This window comes from Diadema setosum, chromosome 19, assembly GCF_964275005.1.
Source record: "Diadema setosum chromosome 19, eeDiaSeto1, whole genome shotgun sequence".
Classification (NCBI taxonomy): Eukaryota; Metazoa; Echinodermata; class Echinoidea; order Diadematoida; family Diadematidae; genus Diadema; species Diadema setosum.
The window spans coordinates 26,020,784-26,040,977 of record NC_092703.1 but is presented as its reverse complement, the minus strand read 5'-3'; the positions used below and the strand labels follow the sequence as shown (position 1 = coordinate 26,040,977).

The 20,194-nt window shown below is 38.3% G+C and overlaps 1 protein-coding gene across 1 annotated transcript in view; it reads left to right on the top strand.

The window, feature by feature from the left end:
- Positions 1 to 10,603: 10,603 nt before the first annotated feature.
- Positions 10,604 to 20,194, top strand: part of LOC140242381 (metabotropic glutamate receptor 1-like) — a 172,351-nt gene continuing 162,760 nt past the window's right edge. The window contains exon 1 of the mRNA XM_072322117.1: positions 10,604 to 11,360. Within this exon, the coding sequence (XP_072178218.1) occupies positions 10,604 to 11,360 (757 nt within the window). The remainder of the gene's footprint in view (positions 11,361 to 20,194) is intronic.

Sequence of the window (20,194 nt, the reverse complement as noted above, 5' to 3'; positions counted from 1 at the left end):
ACGGACCGGGGGGGGGGGGGGGAATCGAGCAGCTTGCTGTCGGGCACAAAAAGTATCGGGTAATTCCCGATGATTGATGCCATGGAAAGGAGGCAGTTAACCGGGCAGTAGGAAAAGAAGCAGGTGATTGGGGACTTAAAAATAATGCCCCTCCCCCGCACCTCGTGCCAAATGGGAGAATGGCAGTCAAAATTGCCGGTTATTTCTTACTTTTTCAGCTTGGAAAAGTGACTGTTTGATATCTTTCCTGTGATGTTCAGCATATCAGCCAGTCAAGTGCATGGGAATACAGTACTGTAAATTTGATAGTCTCCTCTACCAGTCTCCTCCAGCAAAACTGTCAGGCCCAGTTTCATCTAGACATGAAAATTGTGTGAACAGAATCGAGCCCTGTGTGGAAGTAGTTGGGCAGTACATCTCGCATGTAGATATCTTGTAGCTGGTCAGGTTAAACTTCATTTTCATCGCTTTTGCTGCAATATCAGAAAGTGTACAAACAGACTAGACTTTGCTGCGTATAATTATGATTATGGTATTCTTGGTCATATGACCTGATAACTATCAAATGCATATAAACAGTGTTTGGAGCGTTTAATAGTGATTGATGTTACATTTAGTAAATTCAACTGATAAAGATGATTTTAATAGGGAGAGACTTTTTATAGTGTGCCTCAATGTTAACAGCTTTGTGTGGATCTGATATTTCCACAGGAAATTGGGTGCATTAAACATTATGCTGGAAGAGTTATGGATAAACAGATTCATGAATATCAATCTTTTTATGTGTTTTCATTTTTGTCGCTCAATTAATGATAAGGGTCAGAATGGTATGATATGGCACTATTGATACTACTGGCATCCTGATGTTTATAAGTCTTGCTGAATTGTATTTGTTGAAAAAGTATTTCTGCCACAATATCAAAAGGATTGTATGTAGCCTAGAGAAATGTAACTCTTTTGCTTCTGCTGTGGTAAAAGTTCACCGTATATACACAGGAATTAATGGTTAAGAGCTACTCACCTTAGAAGCACCATTGTGAATGTTTAGAACTCTTTTCTTCCCAACCAAATCTTCGTTTTTATCACTTCAGCACTATCCTTTCTCATGCAAAGTTATTTCTTTGTTTTTATGCCTCCGCCACGAAGTGGTGCCGGAGGCATTATGTTTTCGGGTTGTCCGTCCGTCCGTCCTTCCGTCCGTCCGTAATGAATTTTGTGGACAAGGTAACTATCGAAACCTGTTGAGGTATCCTAATGAAACTTGGCATGTATGTGTATTAGGGGGTGAAGTTGTGCCTATCAACTTTTGGGTGCACATGCTCAAGGTCAAAGGTCAAAAGGTCAAGGTCAAATATATAAAATTTCACTATTTCCACCATATCTAGTGAATGCCTGAAGATATTTTCTTGAAACTTAGTGTATAAATGTATTACCCAATTAAGATTCTCTGGTGAAAGTTTGGGTCATGAGGTCAAAGGTCAAAGGTCAAAAGGTCAGGGTCAAATATATAAAATTTCACTATTTCCACCATATCTATTGAATGCCTGAAGAGATTTTCTTGAAACTTAGTGTATACATGTATTACCCAATTAAGATTCTCTGGTGAAAGTTTGGGTCATGAGGTCAAAGGTCAAAGGTCAAAAGGTCAGGGTCAAATACATAAAATTTCACTGTTTCCACCATATCTATTGAATGCCTGAAGAGATTTTCTTGAAACTTAGTGTATACATGTATTACCCAATTAAGATTCTCTGGTGAAAGTTTGAGTCATGAGGTCAAAGGTCAAAGGTCAAAGGTAAAGTAAAAACATTAAAACTTCTTTTTTTTCTCCGTACCTTGGAAAATTGTTCAAGGTATCTTCATGGAACATAGTATATACATGTACTGACTGGAAGTGATTATCTAGAGAATATAGGGTTCATGGGGTCAAAGGTCAGGGGTCAAAGGTCAAGTGCAAGACTTCAAAATTTTACTATTACCCTCATATTTATGCAATGCCTGCAGGGTTATTTTTTTACACTTGGTGTATGCGTGTGTAACCTAATAGAAATTCTCTGGAAAGTTTTTTTTTTCTCTTTTTGCCTCAAAGGTCAAAAGGTCAAAGATCAAGTGAAAGTGCTGAACTAACTTTTTCCTCCATATCTCGGAAGTGGCTCAAGTTACCTTGAAACTTAGTACATATTATGCATGTTCTACCTGAAAGTAATATCTTATGAATTTTAGGGTCAAGGGCCAGATGAAAATGGTAACAATTTACTATTCAATTCAGAAATTGCACTTTTTCTCCACACCTGTACCTTGAAAATTACTCAATGCCTAAATGTATGAATGGGTCAAAGTCAAGTTAAAGTCCTTAAATCCCTAGATACATGCTCTCCTATTCATCCAATTAAACCTACGTCAAGGAAGGTGAACATTCAACACATTTGTGACAAACTTGTCATTCCAATATTTTACCAATTTTGTGAAAATGTAATCACACAGTGTCCACATGTACTATCTAGACCTATTGGGAAAATCATGCATTATGGCGGAGGCATACCAGTCGCCAAAGCGACATTTCTAGTTGTACACTGTATATGTTTTTCTAATGGGCAAAATGCATATTGGAAATTGCAAACATAACAAGGCAAGGTCTTCTCTTTCAGCTTCTTATGCAATATAGACATACTATCATAGAGTAGTGTGAGGATAGGTATACATGAGTGACAAATGAGTGTTGTAGTTAATGCTTTGTACTGAAGTATGGCTGCATGCAGTGTTTTGCCCCATCTGTCATCGCAGAATCAATCAATAGCGAGTCAAGTAAATGATGAAAGTTTTGTGGTTGGAGAATTTTCATATGTTATAATTCACCTGAGTTTTTTCCCCTTTCAGTGGAAAATATGGAAAGATGGGGAAAAAAAGACGAAAATGAAAATAAACTTTTTGTTTTGCATTGGTAATGATAAATGCATGTGATGTACTTTCTTGTTTATATTTCTTTACAACATTTTGAGCTGTACATATATCATGTGAATGTCAGAGAAAATCTTTGGCTGTGTATGCTTCTACAGTACTATAGTTGCTATGAAAGCTGCTGCTGTGTTAGGCAGATTCTTAGAATTAGTGCTGTAAGAATGAAGGAATCACAATTTCTAGACAAGTTGAGGACTCGTGTTAAATGGGAATATGTGTATGGTAAAGCATTGCGTACATTAATGTGCACTGGTTGGGAAAAAAAAATATGGAGAAAATTTATGCATACCAAGGAATATGTAACGTAATGCATTGGAGGGATCGTATTGTTTTGGTTGAGACCTAACTTCAGGTTTCTAACATTATTTTATAATGAGATAACATAATGAAATAAAGAGATAATGAGAAACCTTTTATGAAGTATGAAAGAGCATGTAATTCCAAAAGGGATTCAACATTTATTTGATGAGAATTGGTTAACATTATTTGATAATGAGATAACATAATGGAGTAACGAGAAAATGAGAAACCTTTTATGAACTATGAAAGAGCATGTAATTCAAAAAGGATTTAACATTTATTTGATGAAAATTGGTTTTGAAATGGCTGAGCTATCCAAGACAGAGCAACCCTAATAAAAGGTGATTTTTATTTGGATTGCTTTGTTTTACTTTGTTTTTGGATGCCCCAGCCATTCCAAAACCAATTTTCATCTCATAAATTTTGAATTCCTCTAAGAATGGTATGCTCTGTATTATTTCATAAGCGGTTTCTGGGTATCTCGCAGAAAGTTAAAAGCCCAATCCTCATCTCCATCAATACTAAATCCCCTGAAGTTGTTGATGAACATGTGTGCCATCGTACAAATAATTGACTGCAGGGGTTGTGAACATTGACTCCATGACAGAGACCTGTGGAATAAAGTGAAAGCAGTGTACAGCCACACATCTCATACTAAAGTTAATCAGTGGTTAGTGTGCTTACGCAGTGTCAACTTGAGTGAGGTTGACTGGGTCTGTTTACAAGTTAGTTGTCAACAGGCACAACACTCTGTATTCTCTGACAAGCTTTCATTTTCTCTAGAAAAGACATATAACTTTTATCAAAGTATCTAATGAATAGTCTGCTTTGCTGTGACACAACTGATTGGAAGGGTTTAAATGAAAGTGGATAATCAACAATGTATTACCTGTCCCAATCATATGATTTTCATTTTCCTTGCCTTCATTGCCAGAGATGAATATGAAGAGCATATTTGCAAAAGGGGCTAGATCCATTTTTGATGAAAATTGAGTTATTAGCATCACTGCACAGAATTCCATTTGAGTTAGTTACACTGAAAATTTCAACTCCAGACAACCGTTTGAATAGAAATCATCGCAAAATTAGATTTAGATTTTCCATACACTTGTGTACAAATTCTCACAAACAAACCAATTTTTCTCCATAGTACTAAAAGTGGATCTAGCCCCTTTTGCAAATAAACTTCTTCTCCTGTGTGTATTATACAGGCTTGTACAATAATGTGTTTACTTTGTTTTATGTTACCCAAGAAACCTTGGTTGGAAAGGGGTATGGACAAGGGGAGAAATGGGGGTCACCTGTTGGTTTTTTCTTCATTAAACTTTAAATGCCTGCCATGCATTTTCATATACATTGTATGTTTTCCTGCACCCTGCTTGTCCATTTGCGCATAAATCTCCACCAAACCATGTCAATTATCAGTGTTAACAGAAAAAAAAAAATTGTTTGCTACGACAGTACGTAAGCAGTACTTCATCTCTTTCCATCAATATACGCTGTATATGATAACTTGGGAACTGGCTTGTCTCTTGAAGGTCTGTTTTCAACAAAAAACTAAACAAAAAGTAAAATTGTCAAAAAAGGAACTCCTGTACTTAGTACATTGTATTTTCCCCCCACATCTTATTTTGAAGTACATGTACATTGTACCAATCGTCAAATTAATGCAGCTGGTGATTTTCATTGAACACTTGTAGTCGTGTAGCTGCTTTTTCATATTAAGAGATGTAAGCATGATAATTTGTGATTGGTCAAGATTGTGCTGTTGTCACAAGATATGAATAATGACTACATTGTATCTCACAGTTGCAACTCATTTCAATGAACATGGCCACTATTATTTTTTTTTTCTCAATATGAATCCATGTGGCAAGATTCATGGGAGAATTCGTCACTATGTGTTTACATAATCAAATTATGTTTGCATTAATGCTCCATGGACAATTATGATCTTTGTTCATTTTTACTTTGTCAGTAGACATGATAAGTGAGATTGAATGACATCAATTTGATTCATGTGCTATTTACATGTACAATAGTGTACATGTATCAGAGTTGTGAAGAGCTCTCCGCTAGATTCTCTCTGTAAGATAGGAGTATATAGATCATATTCATATGTGATGTTTTCCTGGAAGGTATGTAAAATTGTTTGAGGCAATAAAATACATGTACATTGATTTTGATGCTGACTTCATCTAGTTGTCCGTGCTGTAGTTCTTCTTTATGATACATGTGAATGTGTACGTACAGTTGTATGTTGATGATCACAAGTTACCAAGTCTAGTGTGTGTTGGGGGGGGGGGGGAGGGGGTGTTCTGTTGTAGGACCTACCGTCAGAGGTACAAGACCCTCCTGTCCGTACTCTTCTTTTTATAGGTTAAAGGGGCAGTATCATTGAGGACGAGGTAAGTAATGGTTCATCTCCGTTCCTTTTTTATCTATACCGAAATAATAGAAGGGAGGGGTTAGTAAAACGCGATATTTTCGCGGCATGAAACTTTCGCGAATTGGAGCCGATGGCTTTTTTGTTTTGTTTTGTTTTGTTTTGTTTTTTTCGGCACGAAATTGTCGCGAGTTGCCTCTAACATTCAATGCACATAGTGTAGACAAGAACTTTCACGTGCATTTTAATTTCTCTCGCGATATTCCCGAAATTAAAATGCACGCGGACACATCTCGTTTTACAGTACTTGAGTATCTTGATCGGGAAGGAATTTGTAATCGGAATAGGAACCAAGCGCGTAGATGACGTAATAAAGGACATACTAGCAACCTGAATACTTAGATGACGCTATAATGGATGTGCAAACAGGCCCGCATATCGTGCACGTCCTTTTATGACGTCATAAAAGATACCACTGGATACGACGCGCGTATTCTTCCTCTTGCACCTGATAAGCGCGTACATGCGGTTTTTGTTTCGTAGGTTTCTTCAACCACAGTAAACATTCAGAAAATGAATACATATCTTGATGATTCAACGCAGTTAGTCTTTTCATCGCATCGATTCACTGCACTCTTGATTGGAAACTTGAATACGATGCTTTGTTCATCTAATTGGATCAGCGGTAGGTGAGTGGAAAAAACAAAACCAAGCACAGTGCTACATCTTTCTACGTGACATCATTTCACTAGAAAAGGAAAGCAAAAAAGTCTCAAAACGTAATTTGTGTTATGCATAATAAATTATTGTGATGTACGTAGCAGCGCAGAGATGCAGCGCAATCAAGCTTCTTCTTTGTTTTCTCTTTTGTACATTCTACTTTTCCTTCTTTTTGTTCTCCGTCTTCTTCTTTGCCTTCTGTCTCTGTTACGTCTCGTTTATCACTAATTAAAAAGTCTAATGTGGTTCAGCCGAGCGCCGTTCGTCGCGTTGCGATTCAGCCATTTTTGTGAATAATGCAACTGCTTTTTGGCACTTTGGCACTTTGGCTGCAACACTTTGGCTGAATAGGCCTACTGTGTAAATGTTATTGTCTTGTTTAGCCTGGAGAGTCGTGTTCCGTACCGCTTTGAATCGTAAAGACTTTTCACAGTACATGCACTTTAAGATTGCAGCACTTAGCTATTTGGTTGACCCAGAAAGATAGCAATTAATTGAGACGAAAGAGAAAAGGATAGGGAGCGAGCGAGGGAAAGGAAGAAAGGAAGCGGGACGAATAGAAAATATGGCATGAACGCAGAATGGCTCTTCTCTACTTGAGAATAACACTACTCTTCATTGTTTCTCCTCCAATTAAATTTGTGTTTTCAAGTTAAGAGACGAAGAATGCATAAAAAGTTTCGTTCGAACATTTATATTCGGGAACGTCAAAACAATGCTAAAATGCTACTACTACTACTACTACTACTACTAACATTGTCGGTTGCTGCATTATGCATCGTTTTAAGATAATCAAGTCAAACGCTCCCGAATAATTATTGGATGCGGTGTAATGAAAACTACAGCAGTTTCAATTTAGTAGCACACTGCGGTTGATTTCAGCAATAAAGACAGGGAACAAATTGGATAGGGTGATGGGGGGGGGGGGAGGGACGGGGATGGAGAAACGAAAGAATCTCGTAAGTAACTGGGAATATAAAACACTATCAGATTGTATTCTTCAAATGAATAACACTCATTTGCGAGCAGGGAACACAGACTTGGGAAAAAAAAATGTGTATCGCACATCTCAACATTGATGGTTTCAGGAATGCAAGCCCATCATTTCCATTCACAAATCATGTATATCAAATCTACAGTGCCTAATGTTCTGAAAAGATAGGAAAAGCAACGCCGCCATCTGCTTTCTTCGGTATGTCTATGAAATTTCTATGGATTCTATTATCTGAGGGGTTTTTTTTTTCGGTATAGATAAAATCGATTCACAAAATTAATTTAATCTTCTGGTGAAGTATGTCACAAAAGGATTTGTGTCCGTTTCACCGACTGAATGAGGCATTACATGTTAAGAGTTACAAAAGAGTCATTATTGTATGCATGAAATACGATACATTATATTCAATTTGATGTTCCTCATCTGATGGGATGTTTTCCAATACTGTAGTCGCATGTGATTCACAGAATACAACATGTATATCTCCCATCCCTCTCTCGATCCCCCCTCTCTCCCATATTATAACCATATTATATAATGTATAATTATATATATATATATATATATATATATATATATATATATATATATATAAATAAATCAAGATTGGCATTTAATGCATTCCTCTGTTGTGACATTATTATTGCTATATATATAATATATATAATATATATCCATATATATATATATATATATATATATATATATATATATATATATATATATATATATATACCTGACATTTCACATATCGTATATTGCACTGTATATCTACATAAATACTAGTATATAGGACACGGATCTAGATTCTGCGCAAATTGCAGATAGTCGGGCCAAATTCCCTTCTTATTTCTAAGCACATTATTCAATTCTCGTCGTTAAGAAATCGTTCTTTATAACAGAAACAGAAGAGGAAAAAAAAAACAGTCATCCTTTCCCCTATGTAATCCAGGTCAATGAATCAGAAGAGAAATCGACAAAGCGTATTAGCGGCGAAGCCTTTGCCATTCTCTCTGTCCAATCAGACAAACGGTTGAACTTTTACGGTTCGAAATTGAAGGCAATTGGCTTTTACAGTCTAATGCGCGCGAACACGATTTGCATGAGTTCAGCGGCGGCGCGATATACCCGCACTGCAGGCAAGCAGTTTTGTGAAAGATAAGAGTATTACACTGTACTATGCACTTCATACTCAAGACTTGCAGCCATGAAGTGTTCATGTCCGTCTTAGTTGTCCTTAAATGCAGCGCACAGTTTCGACATTATTAGTTATTTGCTTCCGCACCCTCTTCCAAACTTGTCAGTTCAAGCATTCTGTTTCTTTGGTCTTACGACGTTTTCTAATATTCTCGCCTTGTTTGGTGGTGTAACAAAGAAAAACAGTTTTAGTAAGCAGAGTTACACAGTATTGTTGTCTGTTTCAGACACAAACAAGGTCTTGGGCCGAAATCTGCAGAATGTGTTATGTGTACACACTATTTCTGTCTGGAGCGAGTTCCTCGTTTTCTAGTTGAACTGCAGGGCAAGGAACTGCCTCCACTTGCCCCCTCCCTCCATTTATAGTGAATACTTCCATTCTATTGTTGTTGTCTTTGTTTTTGTTTCTGGCACTAACGTGGCCGCACGCGCTCCGTAGGCGAGAAACATAAGACTACTAGCTCTCTCATCATTTTATTCATAAATGCCATGAACTTGTGCAATTATAGCTGTAAGACACGTCAATTCTACGATGGCAATATGCAGGTTTGTCATGCGCAATTGTGGAATAATTGAGTAGAGTTAGATAGGACACAAGATTGTCACGTTAAAATCAAGCGTTGCTTATTGCGTCATTCCCTTGAACCTTTATAATGGTACGCCGTATAAAGAATATTATATAGATGGAATTAGATAATTTCACTACATAATACATGCAATCAAATGTGATAAGACACATATATGAACTTTTGTTGTAATGTTCAACCAAAATAAACAATGCTGTATTACCACAACAGAGCTCAATGGAAGACACAAAAAATCCTTGTGAAATGTTCTTAGCGACTAGGTCAGTGTGTCATCTTCGTGCTATTTTTGTGTTTGCACGACGAAGATCTGGCAATCGCACCACTTGCATGTAAAGGGGTTCCCAGATTGTTGTTATTTGTTATTCCATTTTATTTATTCATCCATTTGTTATTGTTGTTATTATTATTATTATCATTATTATTATTATTATTATTGTTATTATTATTATTATTATTATTATTATTATTATTATTATTATCATTATTTATCATCATCATTATTATCATTATTATTAACATCATTATTATCATCATTATCATCATTGTTTATTATCATTGTCATTGTCATCATTTTTTTTTTTAGGGGGGGGGGGGGGCTTCAATTTACAGGTTAACAACGGTTCAATCACGTCTGTGATATGGCGCTTGCGTTGCTACCCTGGTAACGCTGCCTGGGTAGCTCTATCATTAGATTAGCATGTCGCCCTCTTTAGCGCAATATTCGTCATTGTAATGATTGCTCCGCAGCTGCGGGCAAGTGTGAGCTCCCACGCGATTGCGCTGTCCATGATATCCAGTGCCTAAGTTCTCAGCCAATCAGGATCGTCCTGAAAGCGAGCAGACGACAGTAGAGATATATCCTGTCAAAAAACCAAAGCGCCCGACGAACAGTTTTTTACCTGCACTACATACCGGCGTCGGTCGGTACGGCAGCAAGGTGGCAAGGTGACGAACTGTTGTAGTTGTGGATTATTTTTTCCCCTCTTCATTCATATTTGGAAGACATCCCTTTAGGCAACATTGCTGATAATGATACTAGTAGATAGTAGTCGCTGTGGAGTTTTTACCTAGTAGGATATTAAACATGTTATTGTTGGATATTGGCACTTGTAGCTGCTGTCTCTTCAAAGTTTACTCAGAGGATTCTAGCGGATCATCATCACCTTCATCTTTTTAAGTTCGACGTGGATTACCATTTGCTAGGAACTTCGAAGCACATTATGAGCTGCAGATTGCTAGAGATCAACTAGAGGTACATTGCCATGATCCTCCTGCGGCTGTTTTAGTTTCTTGATGTGTTGGACCTTCTCTTTCTTTTTTTTTCCCCGCGCGAATGCTGCCGAAAGAACGGCGTTTGAATCGTTTGATTTTATCATGCTAAGCTAGTATGCTGTAATCCTCGTTGTATGAAGTCAACTCTCAGTTTTCGACTTTGAGACTTGCTTCATGTTGACTGCTATGATGGAGCTTTGGTGTGCATGCTGGCCCGATGCGATACGTCGTTCCGTTGTTGGCTTCTGCGTAGCCGTGGTCGTGGCCTCGCTCGTCGTCCCTACCGCGTTATCGGCGTCGACCGTCAAACGGAAGGTCTTACGAATGGACGGCGATCTCATCATCGGAGCTTTATTCTCCGTACACAACATTCCACCGAAGAAGGAGCAGGCCACTGCCCGACGCTGCGGGGAGATACGGGAGCAGTACGGAATTCACCGCGTGGAGGTCATGCTACACACTCTAGAGAAAATCAACAAGGACCCAAATATCCTGCCCGAAGTCGAACTGGGCTGTGAGATTCGCGACTCGTGCTGGTACCCATCTGTAGCCCTGGAACAGAGTCTCCAGTTTGTCAGCGACAATCTCGAGACGTCCTCCTCGGTCAGGGACTCGAGGCTTGAGTGCGCGGTTCCTGATGGACTTGCCCTGGATCCCGGAGAAACCGGGCTTAGTGCCGTTGCGAGGCGTACCTCGATCGAACGCAAACCCATCGCCGCAGTCATAGGACCAGGCTCTAGCGCCGTAGCGATCCAAGTTCAGAATCTCTTGCAGTTGTTCAACATCCCTCAAGTGGCCTACTCGGCGACCAGTCGGGACCTTAGCGACAAGACGCTCTACGAATACTTCCTAAGAGTATGCCCATCTGATACCCTGCAGGCCCAAGCAATGGTGGATATTATACTGAGATATAACTGGACATTTGTTTCGGCAATTCACACTCTAGGTAAGTGTGGTGATATGGCACTTATTCCTATCTAACGCTAGTTCAATGATATGCCCATTCCGACTTGCGACTTTGTGTTTCAACATGCTCAAATAGATAAAGTAGTTGATGGACATTGGATAGACGTGTTTATGTATGTATGTGTGTGTGTGTGTGTGTGTGCGTGTTTTAATTGCATATACGAGTGTTACGTATACCGTTTGCGTTCGTTGCTAGGCGTGTCAAACTTTATCGAAACTTTGGCACTGCAGTGTGGACACGGGTATCTGTTCTCAAAGAAGTCACTTTTCTGTCATTATGAGACGATAGGAAAACTGTGTTTGAGAGTTCGAGATTGTCACGAAAAAGTCGCCAGTGAGCAACAACGCCGTCTGTTAATACCACCTCCTAAAGATATCATAGTGTTATCACTAACCCCTCTTGTGAGTGGTATTGATATACTGAAACTACCGACAATATTTCATATTGCACATTCTTGTTTTTATTATCACACTAAACATGCTAAATATGCTACAGAGAAAGTCAGACAAGCTTTTTGATATTGCCTTGCCTCGATTTAAGGGGTGGGGCGACATTGGAAAACATTGCCCCACAAAAGGACCACAATCCGGACCACAGTTCATTATTTAAGTTTGCAATCAACTCGAGTAGGACATTCCCTGCAGAATATTTTACGAATGTATCTGTGTACGACACGACACACTGATCATCGTATACTATGCCGCGCACAAAATGCGATGTTGTATTGACTTTACATGCTTCCCAATTACATCAAGGGAAAGCTGGGTAGAGTTTTGTATTCAACGTCATGAATGTTACAACTTCAATGAACTTGGGCGAATTTGGCACCTGACATCGTACGTGCCCGGAAGACAATGGACCTTCAGCGCTCGATCAACTGAATTAGACTGCGCATGAAACGTGACAGACACCTCGAAGTGGGAAATTCCATTTCAACACGCTTCTGATAATATCTAACACGTATCGTCTCTGCAGTGAAAAGGAAAAAAAAAATGGTCTTACCCCTTCTTTTTTTTTTTAAACAATTTTGTTGTGTGTTAAATGTGAACATCGTGTGTGTGTGTGTGTGTGTGTGGGGGGGTTGTTTGGCGGTTTTCTATTGTATTCGAATCAGTGCATACTTCAATCAAAGGGACGCGTATAAAGAAGCCATTCATCATGTTTAATGGGCCATGCGCAATTTAGCGAACTTTTTTTTTTTTTCATAACTAAAACTAACTCGCGCGCTTGTTATAGTTGATGCTGTGTCGGAAAAGCCTCATTAAAGTTTTATTTAAATAATTTTAATGAAAGTTGTTTGTTAAGAAAGTATTGCATTTGATAAAAGTGATTCTTACATCATATGACTTCTTTTTTTTTTCTCACAACATACGTCGAAAACCATGCAACCCATACACTATTTGGACTATAAAAGGCAGTCTCCCTCTATGCGCCTGTCCATGACGCATCAAAACATAATTCAACAATTGTTTAAGAATCCCGCAAGTGTTATTTTCTACCATGCCTACCTATGGAAGTTTACTCAAAAAAGGTCGTCCAGGTAACACCCAAAGACTGTCCTATATTCATCCTGGGGCGAGCCCAATCTAGGAACAATTAACGCAAATCTTACAGGAGCAGGTGCATTGAATAGATCACCCGTAGGCATAATGTGATTGTGAATACATACGTATACGCAGTTTTTGGCTGAAGATGTTTATAACAGTCAGCTCCCTTTATGTACAGCGCTGGTAATGAACGCGGAAATGGAGCAGGTGAGACGGACATTACTTTTCACTGTGATGTATTTTATCTCCTTTGTGACGTCATAATCATCGCTATCCCATAGTCCCTTCAGAAAGAGCAATGCGTCTCACCCCAGCCTGGGGATAGACAGGGCTATACTGCATTTTTTTCCCCTTCAAATGGCATCGATAACTTTCGATTTCTGGAACTTCCCACTCTTTCTTCTTCTCGACCTCTCGGGATTTACCACTCTGGTGAATTGTAGTTTTTATCGCCAGCGCATTAATGGCACAGTTAGAAAGTAGTCAAGATTTGTGGTTTCCTGCAACATTAATCCGCCCACGGTTCCCGCTTTCGTGCACATCTTGAATGCATCCTCAAACTGTTCATTGTTTATCGATCTACACTCAGTTTATCATTTCCACTTCCTGAAAAATACGTTAACAGCGATTTTAGTTTGAAAAATCAAACCGGTGCATTCATTTCCTTCGAGATTCTGGGAAACTCATAAAGTTATAGACCAGTACGCTTTACGTGTTCCTTGAATTTTATGTAAATGTCTATTTCAGTCATAAGGGCGGGGGGGGGGGGGGAGGCTTCAGTATGCCTAATAATAGTTGATTCGTGCACTGACATAGCAATACAACTGACTCATTACATATCCCACTGAATCATCTTTTCTTCATTATTTATTTTGAAAGCCCCCAGTTGTAGCTGGCATGCAATGTTTTAAAAATCGAATAGGTTTATACCTCGACGATAGTGTCGTTCGGCATTGTATATGGGGAAATACCTGTTTAGCACGGGCACAATAACCACGAAAAGTATTTTCACCCATTTCGAAAAGTATTTTCACCCATTTATTTTTCATGCCTGGTCCATTGTGCCATTTCGCGGAAATGCTGACATAATACAGCAGGATTAATAATTAGTCGGATACTGCTGGCAGGTGCTGTTATCTGTTCATATTCGCCTCGTTTAGTCGTAGAGATGTAATAGAGCGGCATTACAAAGGAAACAACGATACTGAAGTGCAGTATTTTCTCTGTAGACATCCGTACTGGATGGCTAAAATCGAACTTCGTTATTATGCGATACCTTCTCTGAAGAACACTTAAGGTAGAATATCACCGCAGTTTCATGCAATGTGGTTGCCGCTTGTTATAACGTGAAGGACAGAATCGAAGTATACGCAACGCCTGAGGGCGAAATCTTCACGCAAAATTTGTTACGCGGTGTCTGAAACACCGATAATCACCTTTTCAATTTCTTCTCATATGCAACTCATATTCCTATTCAACATTTCATTTAACTCTCATATCGCATCCCATTTCATTTCATTGTCAAATACTCAAATACTCTCCGGAGTTTGTTATGTACATATACATGTATTTTTCTGTTCTTTTATCCATGCGCTGACGACACATGAGAGCTCTCTCTCTCTCTCTCTCTCTCAAAAAGAAAAAAAAAATTTTCAACAATTTGAGAAGTATGTTTCTTATTTTTACTGTGATGTTTCCCCAGGGCATTGCAATGTCGGCATGTCGTCGCGTCATCATCACATCGTACAATATGTGATAAAGGGAGGGGATAGGAAGGGGAGGGATATGGTGCATCGATCCTTCTTCTTGGCATTGCTTTGCACAAGAAATCCGAACAGTTTTTTTTTTTTGTACATTCTTTTGATCTTTGCGGGGGAGTGACTTTAAAGGGATTATATAGTTGGTTTAGATGTAGAATTCAGATTGTAACTTCTTGCGAGACAATTAAAAATCACTTGTGAAATGTGAAAGAACGTACAATTCTAAGAGGAAGTCCGAGTTTATCTGCGTGATGAAAATCGGTTTTGAAATGGCTGAGTCATCCAAAACATAAACAAAGAGGTCCTTATAAAAGGTGGGACCAACGTTTTATCAGGAACACCTTTGTTTTTTTTTTATGCCTCCGCCAACGAAGTGGCCGGAGGCATTATGTTTTTGGGTCGTCCGTCCGTCCGTACGTCCGTCCGTACGTCCGTCCCGTTTTGTTTTTGTCGATATCTCAAGAACCGTGAGGTGGTTTTGCATCAAACTTGGTATGAGGGTATATCCTGGGGGGATAATACTTTGTTTCGATTTTAGGGTCACGGGGTCAAAGGTCAAAGGTCACAGGTTATTTTGTGAAAAAAGGTTGAAATTTCATGTTTTTCTCCATATCTCGCAAATGGTTCAAGGTATCTTCATGGAACTTAGTATATATGCATGTACCGATGGGCAGTGATTATCTAGGGAAGTTGGGGTCATGGGTCAAAGGTCAGGGGTCAAAGGTCAAGGTCAACTCCTCAAAATATCACTACTTTCCTTATATTTATGCAGTGCCTGAAGGATTTTTTAAGACTTGATGTATGCATGTATAACCCAATATATATTCTGTGGGAAGTTTCTTGCCAAAAGGTCAAAAGGTCAAAGGTCAAGTGAAAGTGCTAAATTGCACTTCTTCCTCCATATCTCAAAAGTAACTCAAGGTATTATCATGAAACTTACATATTTATGCATGTTCTACCTAACAGTGATTCTCTTTGGAACTGTGGGGTCAAAGGTCAAAGGCCAGGTTTCGATAATACTATTTTACCATTTGATACTGAAATTATACTTTTTCTCAATACCTTGAAAATTACTCAATGCATAAACTTGTAAAAGGATCAAAAGTCAAGTGAAAATCATCAGTTCCCCCAAATACCTGCACTCTGACGTTTTAATCATTCATCCAATTGAACCTAGTTCTAGGAAAGTGAACATTCAGCACATTTGTGGCAAACCTGTCATTTTAATATTTTGCCAATTGTGTGAAACTGTCATCACACATTGTCAAGACATTGTACTATCGACCTATTAGGAGAACCATGCATTATGGCGGAGGCATACACCAGTCGCCGTAGCGACATTTCTAGTTTTTGATATCTTAGCCATTTTCAAAGCCGATTTTCATTAAATACATTTTGAATTCCTCTGGGTATTGTATGCTCTTTACTATTTCATAAGTGGTTTCTAATTATTTCGCAAAAAAAGGAAAATCAATCTATATCCCCCATCTCGGCCAAAACTATTGCAATCCCCTTAAACTGAAACAAATCACACACTACTTGATGAGTGGGAGTAAGAAAAAAACTCTCCGTCTTGGATCTGTTGTCCTGGCGATGCCAGGGAAGAAGCGGGAGAGAGAATGGGGGAGGAGGGGGCGGGGGGGGGGGGAGGGGTGGTGGGTGCAGAGAGGGGCCAGTGATGAACCTTCGTGAGTCGGAGTTCAACCTGACGACTCACAAAGACGATAGTATGACCTTAATGATTACCGGTTCTTAATGATAATGTGACGTCGTTTTAATGTCAGGTGACTTGGACGACGGTCGGACGTTATGTAATGATGCATGAAAAAAACAGCGACAATGGTCAAAATGATAACAAAATTCATTTCCTGAACAAACGTAGCTTCTATAGTCCATATTCTATGGTTTTAACCCATTTTGTGCAACGTTTATTTCCTGTCCATTCGTTTGTGTGTGAAATTCGTGCACATTTGACTCATTGACACATAAGAGTTAATTTACTTCATCTCTCTTTATTAATACCATATCCATTTAACATTTGCCATTTTGATACCTGTCACTAATTATGTTTTGTACTTATTCCTTTTAGAAAGCTTCGCATAAACTTATTTTCAATGCGTTGATTTTGTTGCGATGCTGTACGATGATTTTTTAGTAATTACATGTATTGAGTTTTAAAGTTAATTAGATTTTATGAAATGTTCGATTAGGATGGGATACATTTTGTCTTGTACAGATGACCTTTCTATATTTTATTTAGTAACACTGATTTTTGTTCGTTTTAATCGGTTCCCCCAGTTATAGTATGGTCGAAAAAAAAAAAATATCTGTATTTCATAGTTCCCCTAATCTGATTTATCACGGGACCTGCGGCTCTGCAAGCTTGCTTTTACGCAGGCCCCATCATATTTTTCGCATTATATATGACATTAGTTTAACTCGCATGTATACAGACCTTGTGTTTATACCAAGACAAATTTTTGTACATTCCGGTGAAGTTCCATCTAATCTATGTTCTGTATAATTTTCGTATTTATATACTTTATTGTGATGTGAGAAATATGAAAACAAATTGACATGAAATGAAATGAAATGGATTAATCAGACCCCGGACTAAAACACATGGAAATGGTGAACACAATAATCATTATGTCCATAGACGGTTGATAGAAGTTGACGTTGTTAACAGACGGATGGCTTCCTCCTTTATACAATATAGCTTTAGGTGCAGTTGATAATATCAAACGATGTCAAAATCATTTCAGTTTATTCCTATGAAACCATGATCATTATAGTCATCTTCTTTATAAAAGCATTCACAGTGACAGAGGGGGATACTAAGGATTTTCAGTATCATTTGTATAGAGATAGCTTCACGTGCGTTCATAAGCAAAAATGGCAAGCTCTTTAAAGACGTGCAGAGATATCACCTTTTCGTTTTCCGGGAAGAGTGTAAAAACCATTATAGGATAAAAAAAGAGTAACACTGGGATATAATGTTGCTCATGGTTTATTTCCGCCAACTTTCGTTGATGATTACGGGAAGTTAGACAATCAATGTGAAATTTGTTCTTCATTTTCCCGTCTCAGCTTTGGTCTATCTGAAGCAGTTTGACAGAGAAAGTCTAGGACTGTTGAGATAGTAATGGCCAGAATGCTTTACTCCAAAATAATGATGTGATGCCGGAGACGAACACTGCGTCTGCTTCACGTTTCGCACACAGTGATATTTTGGCCTGATAATAAATTATCACATAAAATCGGCCTACAAGTGATTTAGCAATGGCGGTTTAGCAAAACAGGCTACTCTCGAAAGTACATTATCGTCTGCATCATTTTCACTTTCATGGTATTCTTTGCATAATAAACAGAAGAAGCCAAATATTACAAAGAAATAGAACACCACACATACCGCGGAAAAGGAAATTGCATGCATCCACATTGAGATCTTCATCTGTAATAGATTGTCATCACTCATAATGTTTACTTATACCCACATGACTGCATGGTTGTCTATTCTTAGCCGTTTCAGTTTTGAAAACACATAATAATGCAAAATGAAACAAAATGTCACGAAAACAAACGAAGCAAATCACTTGTGTTTTAGTGCACATGATTAAAGATGATGCGAAAGTGCGTTTATGGAGTGACTAATTATTCTTAAGGATTGTAGACATAGTTGCGTATTATTGACCCAAATTCTTGACGGATCCAGTCTTTAAATTTGATATATATATATATATATATATATATATATATATATATATATATATATATATATATATATAATGGCTAGAATAGCACTCTTTGCACCGCGAGTATACATTCAAACTTAACTGATAACTAAGCATATATTTTCTTGAATATGATGAACTATATAGCGAAGTCCAACCATTACGCACATTGACGGAGTGGAACCGCCACACATATTTGATATCCGTGAAAGCATATCGAGGTCACATTAACGTGTAGACAACCTCCGAATGTCTCACCACACCCTTGGTATTCCAATCGACTCAAGCATGCCAATCATCATTCTTTGACACGCCCACACACGCGCTAACACACTCTTTCTCCACATCTACGGTAAGTTGTCCATCAGCGCAATGATAGAAGAAGCTATTGGCGAATGTGGAATAAACAAGATGAAATACATTATTCATAATACTAGTATACACAGGACCCTGTTTACAATATTGCTGTACGCGTTTCTTTTGATCATCACCATATCGACTATTAGTACTCATCTGTGAAGCCATTCATCAAAAGTTCCATCATTCAACTGAATGAATCCACCGACATGAATGCATAGTGTAGGTTAAGATGCCACAGTGCTATCCCATTCATCACAATTCTTATCTCCGAAGCATCTATCTACCTACGTAGTAGGTCTCATAACATTCACTCATAGCTTTTGCCATTTGTGTCTGCCATGTCCATGGTTGTTGTTGTTTTTTTCTCTCTCTTCACTTTCGCGTATGATACAGATATACCTGTCTTTATCCCAAAATGTATCATCCTAAACTATGTTAGGGATATTAAATGGTGTTGCTAAAGTAGTACCAGTTTTTGATATGAAACAAGCATTTCCACAACTTTACCTTAAGTTTGCAGATTTTTCTGAAACTATCGCCCATACAATCTGGATTCATTTTTACCTTAGATTTCCGGGTTGCTGCTTCATAATACGCCGTATCAGTTGTGCTGTGAATCTGTAAGCGAAACTAGACAATCATGTTCCTGTGTTATAAGTTTTAAGTTTCATCAATAGTATTTCTGATTTAGAAATCTACCGGTGAAAATGTTTTTGAGAGGGAAAGTGTTACGTGCAGTATGTTTCTGCTTTTCGACAATTTCGATTCGTATAAGGAATGAGTGGTTTAGAAATGCCTTTTTATTCGATATTTACACCATCAAACGTCCCGAGATGTGTCGATCTTGTTCTTCTTGCACATGCGTCTATTAAAAAGCCCTGTAGTAACCGAGCCTTGTTACCGCGACAACGCCCGGGTCAGGGTAACTTTTTTTTTTTTCATGTTTATTGATTTTTTTATTATTTTTTTACTCGCAAAATGTTGCTCGTACGTTGTCGCGGTAACTTTTACAAAAGACTACTACCCATGCCAGCTGGGATAACTACCGCGAGATTACCCTGACATTACCCTGATATTACCCGGGTAAACCTCTTGATAGAACGCAACTGCCGTAGCATTCCATGATTTGACACACTGAACACGTATAATTCCTAAATTATACAAGTAATAAGAAGTATAATTAGAATTCTATTAGTAATAATGAAGTATAAGTCGAAGAGGTTAGCATTTCCAAGGTGTTTAAGGCAGTGAACTCACATAATGAAATTCAAAGTAGGTAAAAATTCCAGGCAGTCCCAGTTGGCTATAAATACCCGGTTCAGTGGGCAGTAAGCATCTTTTCAAAGAGAATACGGCTTTAAATAGGCAGACCAGCAACACTATGCAGTATTGGGTGCAATGCAGACAATTAG